This window comes from Pollachius pollachius (genome assembly GCF_949987615.1).
Source record: "Pollachius pollachius genome assembly, chromosome: 1".
In the NCBI taxonomy this organism is placed as follows: domain Eukaryota; kingdom Metazoa; phylum Chordata; class Actinopteri; order Gadiformes; family Gadidae; genus Pollachius; species Pollachius pollachius.
In genome coordinates, this window is record NC_136934.1 from 17,270,720 (window position 1) to 17,281,094 (window position 10,375).

The following is a 10,375-nucleotide window of genomic DNA, read 5'->3' on the forward strand; positions in this document are numbered from 1 at the left end:
GCAGTTTTACTTTTTCGGCGGAGAAAGAGAGAGAGAGAGCGAGAGAGAGAGAGAGAGAGAGAGAGAGAGAGAGCGAGAGAGAGAGAGAGAGAGAGAGAGAGATGCACAGCTTGTCTGATAAGTTACAAAGGTAATTATGCAGCTGCAGTTCAGTCATTAAGGATGTCAATGGATTCGTTTCTGGGGAGCCTTAATATTTGTAGTAATGAAACGCTATGTAATGCACTTGATGAACCGGCGCAATGGCCAAGATAAATCTAGTTGAATTAGGTGTGGTTTTGTTGTACAAGGAACGTTTGTATGTATCTTCTACAATAACTTTAACTTTACGTGACATTGGAAACAGATTCCTGATGTCTATAAAACTCGATAAACAATTTCTGTTGTGTCTAGACAGGCTTGCCTGACAACAGAAGAGTAAAAAAACAGCAATGCTCAGTGTGCCTAATGGGAGGTGGGTGTTGTGGGGGTGTCAGAGGTGGTTGAGGTGGTCGAGGCTGCAGGACACATTTACCAACATTGTTATTGGTAAATGTGTCCTTTGTTGAAGGCTATGCGTGTGTTTGGGAGGCCCCTGATGAATGCCCCTGTACCGCAATTTATACCTACATATATATATGTACTCCAGAGAGTGAGAAAGAGAAAAAGAAAGAGAAAGAGAGAGAGAGAGAGAGAGAGAGAGAGAGAGAGAGAGAGAGAGAGAGAGAGAGAGAGAGAGAAAGAGAGAGAGAGAGAGGATTGAGAGAGAGATATAAATGGATGTACTCCTTACCTTGCTGGCGCTGTGGTGAAGGGTGTCGCTGTAAACGGTGCCACTCTCCCAGTTCTTGATCTTCATGAAGCGGGGGCATTTGGAGGGGCTGCCGTTCTGGACAGACTTGCTGGGTGAGGTTGTGCCGGGGGCGGGGAGCTGGAGACCAAGACAACAGACAATCAGCATTGAGACAGCACACAGTCCCCGGTTTGAGAGTGGTACCTTTCAGGCCTGGGTTACTGGGAGTATCTCAAGAGATAAGTGGTCCTCCCACTGAGCAGAAATGGTTTAGATTGCTACAATGGAATGAATGTGGATGTGAGATGGATAGCTGCCTTTACGACAAGGTGGAGGCAATGATGTGGTTTACCAGATGAAACAGTCTCAAAGGGTTCTGAATTATTCTCTATGCAAACTGCTGGCTAGTGACACATGCCTCACACACACACACACACACACACACACACACACACACACACACACACACACACACACACAAAAACAAAAAATGAGAGTAAGCGAGGGCTAGGCCTTCCTCTCATCAATAGAGTTATTGATTGATGAATGTAGTTTAGGCGCCATTGTCGGCTTTCATGTGGAAGGTCGCCTGAATGATGATGTTCAGAGGAATCAATCGGTATCCATCATTATTTCTTTGGGAATCGACAAAAACGTCTAAGAATGTTATGTCTTTGTGTGAGCGTGTGTGAGAAAGGGAGAAAGACAAAGACAAAGAAAAAGAGAAAAATAAGAGAAAGAAAGAGAGACAGAGAGAGAAAGAAATAGAATCCAGCAGTGGTGTGACTAGAATAATTGTCCTGTTCTATCTCCTCTCAGATAATGGAGATGGCGTTGCAAGTTGAAATTGAATTTGATCACACAGACATTGCATTCTGGCAACTTGCAGAAGTTCCCATGACGCAGAAGTAATATTCTGCAACAGTGGTGTTTGGGCGTGACATTGTCATAACGTCAGGGCGGCAGACGGCGGACCCTTGTTGAACTCCTCAAGGAGAAGGCCTACACTGTTTCATCAACACAGCCTCTACCCCACCACGGCACAAACAAAGGTTGGTGTAGACAGCTGATGAGAGGAGAGGGATGTTATTACTTGGAGTTAGCTTAACAAATAAAAAACTGGCGGAGGGACTGTTTTCGAATGGATGGAGAACCGATGCAGATACCGCAAGCCTGTGAGTGAATTAAATCTTTAATTGTGACCTCCTGGTGTGTTTTTAGAGTGGGGGGGAAACTCAAAAACACACCAGGAGGTCAGAATTAAAGTTATAATTCACTCACGCCTTGCGGTATCTGCATCTGTTCTCCATCCATTTGAAAACAGTCCTTCTGCCTGCTTTAGATGGAGAGAATCATATGTCTTGACAGGGATTTGGGACATTGCGACGCCTCCGCTGAGCAACAGGCTGATTAAACCCTAAAATGTGTGGCTGCTGAGGCCGGAGCCCCAGGCGATGGACGGTCCTCCTTCAAAGTGAGAAACTTCAATTGCCAGCATCAGTCATATTGCTAAAAAAACTCAGTGCTGGCTTCCCACACTTCAGGTAGCACTGTCCCTGACTTTGTCTGTGTGTTTTAGCAGCACCGTAGAGTGAGCCTTCAAGGTTAGTGTCCGTGGAGAGTTGCTCCTGCATTGACAATTCACCAGGTACCAACATAAAACCAACATGAGAGACACACGTACAAGTATATATGACCTGAGACATAAATGCCCGTTCACGCAGACACAAACACACGCACAAAATATATGAACACGTTATTTATGTATACCCCTTCTTCGCGCCATCAGGCAGACACCGACTTGCACACAAGTGAACACCCACACATAAATGTGCACGCACGCACACGCTCCAGAACAGGCCTCCGGGTCTAGATTATTCCCAGAAGGCCACCCTCCTGCAGCTGTGTGCATTCATTAGGGCCCCTCCTCTCCCTCCATCCGGCCCCGCTAGTGGGGGCTTGAGCCGCGTCACAAGTGGGTGGATAACGTGGCTCATGTGCAAATACACCACTAACCCCCTTGGCGAGGGGCACTCCAGCCTGCGACCAGACACTTAAGCTGGATTTAATATTCCGCTGGCCCGCCCACCAGAAGTATCCGATCAAGGGGACACGCACCGTCGGGATCTTATGGTCTCCACGTAGGCTAAACACGGCACCGCCTGCAGAATTTCCTGGCATTTAAGAGGCTGTGACCTTTGTTTTCATCCTCACGCGCGGGGGCCGTAGCCTGAACGCTGACATGGCTGTCATGTCTGGTCGCATTAGTGCAGTGTCTCCACTTTCTTTTGGGAGGGGGGGTGGGTTTCATTCATGCAGAATGAACCTGTCAACAGTTGGCAAATCTAGCATATTGCTCCTGTTCATTTAGTCCACTGGTTACCTCGATACAGATGGGCTGCTGGGGGGGGCTCTGGAAGCACAACGGCAGGTACATTCATTCAGTCGTTTGGTCGTTCAGCTGCTGGTAGTCCAACCACTTTTTTATCAAACCTTCCTCCTTGGTATTCTCCTGAACACCTGTTCCTTACGACAGCGTTTTTTAAACTAAGAAATAGATGACATATCCAGCACCTTTCAGTATAATCTACTTGTCTCACAGCTCTTCACTAGGAGTGTGGGCTGGTATCATTTTAACATAGTCACTTCACTGACTAATTTACAATGGGAGTACATGAAGGACCTCTTCCTCTTGCTTATTAGACCACTGAAGCATAACAGCTCACCTAGAAAAACCGTGTCAGAGTCTCTCCTTTATTTCTTATCGTTCACAACTAAAAGCTGCCAAAAAATCACACAGTCTTGTCGTTTTCTGAGTAGAGTCTCTATCAGCTTAATTAGAACCTTTTTGAGAAGGTATACAAGTTTACTGTTTATCTTAATTATTTTCCCATCGGCTGCATCATTTTCCACAGGTCAATAGGGGTTATGCGGAGCGCCCAGCGTTCGAACCGGAAAACAGGTGTAAACGGGTCTAATCATTTCCGCTTTTCACTTCCGTACACTGGTTGACTGCAGCGGTAGGTGATCTCCTGGTAACTTCTAAGTTTCGCTTTAGTGTATTCTATTTAGTATTTAGTTTTCTATTTCGTGTGATTAAAATTTAATTTTAACATTTGTGAAATTAAATTTTCACAAATGTTAAAATGTTAAAATACCAGAAACGGCAACATCTGAACAGCAGTTTTTGTTGTGTGCCGAGCTGTTCTGTGTCGGGGAAATTTAACTCTAGCGTAAGTTTCCACCAGTTTCCAAAGGATGAGTCAGTTAGGGCGATATGGGTCCGAAACATTAGCAAAGTCCTCGTATGTGTCCTCAATGCATAGCAGCCCAATATCAAAAGGGTGCCCATGCACACCCTTGGAGAGTGTACTTCTATGAAACAAAGTGGTAAAGGTAATATTCTACTATGAAAAGGTTCCAATTATAAAAGTAAAATATGTGGTATGCATAGTCTAATGGTTTCAGTAACTGCTCGTGACCTCCAAATACAGTGATATTGTTACAAATCATAACCTGCTGTGCCCCAGCTAATGTTTACATGTATGACCTCAGTGACTACACCTCACCTGATTCCTCCTTCCATGCACCTGTTAAGCCTGGGTCTTGTAACAATCATGCTGTTTACAGGCCCGGGTTTTACTCCCTTATGAAGTAAAGAGTCGCCATTATATTACGCTGCACCTCTAATGCTTCTAACCTTAGATCACTATACTTTATTTTAGCAAATTACTATTTTATTGCAGCACACATAGCCTAACTATTACATACATATTATACAGTGCATTTGCCTCAACCCTTACTGCAGTTCTGGGCTTGTGCCATTGTTGTTCCATTTCTGTACAGGCATGAACAGGGGGGACAACCTGGATATTGAGCTCGGAGTAATGAGCTGTCTGAAAGAGCAGTGCAGCAGTGTGATTGCATACTGCTGTGCCAGCTTTGCATGAACACTGACTTGAGGTCATGATGACGGGATCTGAATCACGAAGCACTATCTGTATACAATACACAAAGAGACAATTGGACAGTTGGCAGAACAGATACCACTAAATTAAGACAAGGGGCTTCCTACAAGTCTACCACAATAAACATATATTGCTCAGTACTGGAATGCCTGCCACTACAGGGTGTCAATAGTTGCAAGTAGTAGCAATTGCAAAAGGGGAGGAAACACATATATATAGCTTTCGAATGTAATGTCATGGCAAGTGTCCTAATGATGTTATCGGTATAGTGTGTGTGTGTTTAGTATACAAAAATTGTTAACCATACGAGTAGAGGTATACCAAATATGTGTCGATATAAATATTTACTGTAAATCAACTTTGCACAAATTACCTTCTTTCACTAACAGGTAGACTATAGCCATTTATCAAGTGTCTCAGAAGAATGTGTTGTATTTGTGAATATGGTGTTTACATAGTTGAGAACATGCTGGTGGCCAAATGAAAGCAGTTGCAGTGTAAATATATTCATTCTGAGAGGCTTGATGAACGCATTCTGTACAGTCATTGAACTGAAACAGACAATTTAACAAACCCATCCCTGAACATAGCCTACGCTCAAGCTGTGTGGTTTTTCATTCTTCTGCATGGACCTGTGACAAGCTGCTCTGACAGTGACAGTACCTCTCAACCTGTCTTTGTTTGAAACTGGTGGAAAAGAAGATACAGCATCATTTCATTCATTCATTCATCACAGTTGTCTTTATACAAATCAATGTTTTAGAAATCTGAAACACCTGCCAGAACGGTAGCAGCTAGTCGACATTAAACCTAGCAGCTATCCTAGTAGAGTCTACTAGGATAGTAGTGTCTGGTCTTATGCGTCTACTAGACACATACGACCAGCGTACCACGTCGACAAAGACCAGCTTAACCACACAGGACATCGTAGTAATTATACTGTTGGTAGTATAAACCCATCGCTAAAATGCAGTCTTCATCTGATTGTCTTAATTGTCTGTGAGCAAAAATACTGCTAAACTAACTGATAGCATACAAGTACACAACTAGGCTACTTACAGTTAACTAACGCTAACGAGCGCTATTAGCAAAAGCTACAAATGTAAATACCTTCATAATTATGAATAAATGAGGAGGCGTAAAACTTAAATCCCTTGTCTAACAGAGTCCCCGGGGCTCTGGACGTCCGTTTGGCAATACTGTGCACATCGCTAATAGTTGTTCGGGGTAGCTCCTGTAAACACCGGCTGTAGAAGGTCGCCATAATAAACTCAGCTTATCGAGCAGCGGACGACCGGAAGCCAAGACCACTGTTTTGAAGAACCCGGAAGAATGTTGCGCATAAGGCCTATTCTGTGACCAATACTATTCTCAATCTCTTGGGGATATCACCAGCAACCACAATTTTTGGTTTCACTGTGATGCAGATGACATATCGACTCAAACATGGTGACCAGAGAAGACGTTCCCAGTATCCTGTGGTGATGTGAAGCGCTGTTTTGCTCTACTTATGCATGAATACATTTATTTTGACAGCATAGTATTGAATATTAATACACAAAGTTTTAAACACACATACACAAAATGCTAACAAATAATTTGCTGTGTTTGTGTTCAGCAATATAAAAACACTTTACAAAGTTTGAAGGGTTAATATTCTACCTTGTCAGTTTCAGGGTCATCGGTCGACGTCGGCATGTTGTCCCTCTTGGACAAATCCTCGGCTGGTCTGCCATTCCCTGACAACAGCTGCGGGGAAGTATCGTTTCCACCGCAAAGGTCTCTGGAATTCAGACGCACACATCAACACACCGACACACCAAAACGCAAACACAAGGCTGCTCATCAGGTGTGGCTTTGGAGTGTCCCGCAATCTGCATCAACTCCATAACCCCACCCCCCACCCCTCAAACCCGTTCTCTCTTAAAACTCACCGGGAAAACACACAGTTGGGGTTCACCGGTGCCCACACACCCACTACATCACTTAGACCATTATCAGTCTATGCAGTGTAATGCAGTGAATCCTCATAGGCTTGGAGCCTAATTGGCTTAGAATCAGTAACACTTTTAGTACAATGTTTGAGTAATGGCAGTAATTGGATTAACAAAGAGCCGGATAATTATTGCATGGTTTTTTCATTGCCTTAATTTGAGCAGAAATTGTTTTCACCGCCATGTTAAGCATCTCTGTTGATAATCACACGCATAATATAGTAATAGTCATTAGTAAAGGTAAAAGTGTTAGAACGGGCATTGAAATATAAATGAATGGGAAGGAGTTTCATCCCAAAATACATAACTGGTCCACTGATTTGACTACTGCCTACTGAAACCCCCATCACCCAGGAATTCCCAGCCTATTCATTCTCTGTTTGGAGACCGATTTTAACATGATAAGAATCACTTCAAACAGCAGCGAATTTGCAGCGATAACATTCAACAGAAAGGTTTAAACTCAAGAGCCAATATTGTACCTGCAAGGCTCACAATAAAACACAAATATGTGAGTAGATCATTCCCCGTCAGGTACTCTGTTTTCATGTCTCTCAAAAGTCAAACAAAACCTAAAATCGAAACAGCTGTTCTGTGTTACTTTGATCCATGGTAAGACACAGACTTCCCCTTCTATTGATTTTGTGTGCTGCTGGCATTCTGAATACACAGCTAGGGTATCACCACCCCCAGAGATAAGCAAGAGAGGAAATAAACACAACGGAGAGCAAACGAGAGAGGAGATAAACACAGAAAGAGAGAGAGAGCAAGAGGGGAGAGAGAGTGAGATAGCGAGCGAGAGAGACCGTGAGAGAGAGAGGGAGGGAGAGAGCGCCTTTGGGTCTCGGGGACGGCGTTGTAAAGAAAAGGAGACTATATGGGACGGCTTTTCTCCGGCTGCCACTAATCACATGAGACGCGCATAAATACGGAGAACTCGTCACCGTGTGAGCCGCGGTTTAGTTCCTTCACTCGCAAACACCCACACACACACACACGTTACCCCACCTCCTCCACCTGCCTCTCCCACCCCATCCCCCCTCTCACATCTCTGTCTCTCATACTCCCCCATCTTTCCCATGATCATGTGCCTGTGCTAATTGATAAACCTTAGAGGCATCCCTTCATCCCCCTTCTCCTCCTCCTCCTCCTCGTCTTCCTCCTCCTCTTCTCACTGCATATGTTTATTGCCCCCGCTTGAGAGTACACGTTCATCCCCACGATGGGTAGCCAGGCGCAGGGATGCAGAGCATGTGTGGCCATTATCTGTCATCTTTTTCAGATTCATACACAAAGTGTCAGCCTGATATAGCAGCCATCATTCTATTCCGGGCAGACATCACCACGCCGCATATTGTGAGGTAATACAGCGATAATAAGAAATAACGGTCGGCTGTTCCGTTTACTATAATGTTTTTCCTAGCATGGCCTTGCTTGAACAATTCAGACATTTCTTTTGAAATATGTCCGACAAGTGTCTCGAACTGCACAGGGGCCAGACAAATACATTATTTCTTCCACGTTTTCTTGTTCTGAGAGCCAAACGTCATGTTTATTTAGACGGCCTCTAGATTCCAATTAAGATCATTTTCATGTGGTTGGCGTCTGGAGATGGATGGGAGGATTTATTATACGATCTATATCGAATATGCGTCACTGTGATGCGTGTGTGAGATAGGGGGAGTGCAATTAATCACGCTCATGCATTTAGAAGAGACATAACGCTTCAGAACGGGTCGCAGACTTTGTTTATTCTATTTCAGGCAGGCGTTCAACTATTGCCCTGGGTGAATATCGTATCGGACCTCCTGACCGGACATTTTGATGGACTTAGTTGACTCACAATTTAAAAAACTGATTGGCTGCTAAATACGTGCCTTTAAGTTAGACATGTTTAGGCATGTCAACTAGAGAGCAGACATATCCGCTTGCGGTTTTTATTTATCAAACACCATTCTATCTTCTATTCTCACTCCAACAGGCTCCACAACCCACTAGTGGGGGCCCATCTCTGAGCCCCTGAGCTCGGGCCTCTGGGTGTGGGGACCTTAATAAAGGGAGTCCCCAGAGGGAAGGGAGCCGGATCACGGAGAGACTCACCGGTCCACTTGTATCTCGGCGTCGCGGCGCTCGGCGATCCGCTGGCCCTCTCCGTTCAGCTCCCTCTTACTGTTCCTGATGAGCCGCAGCACAGGCTCGATCTCCTTCAGCAGGTCATTGTTCTCCTCCACCCCGTTGTGGAGCAGCGCCCCGCGCAGCCCCTCCCTCATCAGCAGGGGGTCCCCCCGCAGCAGGGGGTCCTGGGCCGCGATCAGCGCCTGCACGCCGCCCCTCTGGAACTTGGAGGGCGTGTTGGCGGGCGAGGACAGGTTCTCTATGGCCCGGAGCTGCACCTCCTTGTGGGCCTGCTGCTGGGCCGCCTGCCCCCCCACGGGGCTGGCCGGGTAGCTGCGCTCGTACGACTTGGACGCCGGGAAGGCGGGCCGGGTGACGCGCACCGTCCGCTGCCGGCCGTCCCCGGACAGGGTGGTCTCCAGGTGGGTGGTGAAGCCCTCTGGGCCGCGCAGGATGAGCACGGCGTGGGTCTCGGGCGACACGTTCTTCAGCGTCTCCAGGGCGCGCTCGTAGGACAGGTCCACCAGGGGCTTGTTGTTCACCGCCAGGATGATGTCGCCCACCTGGACCAGCCCGCACTCCTCGGCGGCGCCGCCCCGGATCAGGTCCGACACGATGACGGGCGGCTTGGACACGCGCTGCTTCACCAGGAAGCCCAGGCCCCCCATCTTCCTCTTGAACAGGCCCACCGAGATGATGTTGGGCTGCAGCTGGCACACCGTGCTGTCCGACTCCTGCATGCTGCTGTCGGGTTCGGCTGTGTGTGTGTGTGTGTGTGTGTGTGTGTGTGTGTGTGTGTGTGTGTGTGTATCTGTGTGTGTGTGTTGTGTGCGTGCGTACTCCTTGCTGATGAGTGGGGGGAGGGGCGGGGGTTAAAGAGAGAAGAGTTGTGAGACATGAAGACAGACTTTTTTACAGTATGAAGATAGAATCAACCTAAAATCGACCAAAGATACCGCGATTTGAGTTCTGAGTAATGAGCACGTTTTCAAAAAGGGCAGATTCGAGCCAGGTCTTTAGGTTTGTTTGGTTACATTTTAAACTCTCTGCCGTGAAAAGTATTCAAGTCAGATTGTTATGACCTTTAATAAATCATTCACATCACAGAATCCAATCGTAAACATGAATTAGTTGACATACTCATGCAATAAATCTTAAGTAAGTATGTAGCAATTTGGAGAGTAATTTTGATATCCTCATGGCATTTCACCTTCAACTCCACTCGTGATAATCTGTGTTACTTTTATGCAAATATAACTAATTTCTGATTTAAATAGCTTTCATGATTCAGAGGGAAAATGATTCACAATGAAATATTCTGAAAGGACGAGCTGGCGAGACCTTCCTGGCTGGCGTCCGCACAAAAGCTTTCCAGTCTTTCAGCGACGCATAAATATTCAAAACATACACAATCAGAAAAGCATTTGAATAGGGTTCTTCCTCTTGTTTTTTTGTGAGGTATAGAAAAGGAAGGTGGTGACGTGGGCGTACGACTTTGCGTATAGTGGTTCTCGCCTATAATGCAA

At 45.8% G+C, this 10,375-nt stretch overlaps 1 protein-coding gene across 1 annotated transcript in view; it reads right to left on the bottom strand.

Annotated features, from left to right (window-relative positions):
- nos1 (nitric oxide synthase 1 (neuronal)) overlaps positions 1-9,589 on the bottom strand; it is a gene marked incomplete at both ends in the record, with an annotated part of 36,059 nt that extends 26,470 nt beyond the window's left edge. The window contains 3 exons of the mRNA XM_079731721.1: positions 773-910; positions 6,403-6,523; positions 8,835-9,589. Of these exons, the coding sequence (XP_079587847.1) occupies positions 773-910; positions 6,403-6,523; positions 8,835-9,589 (1,014 nt within the window). The remainder of the gene's footprint in view (positions 1-772; positions 911-6,402; positions 6,524-8,834) is intronic.
- Between the last annotated feature and the right edge of the window lie 786 nt (positions 9,590-10,375).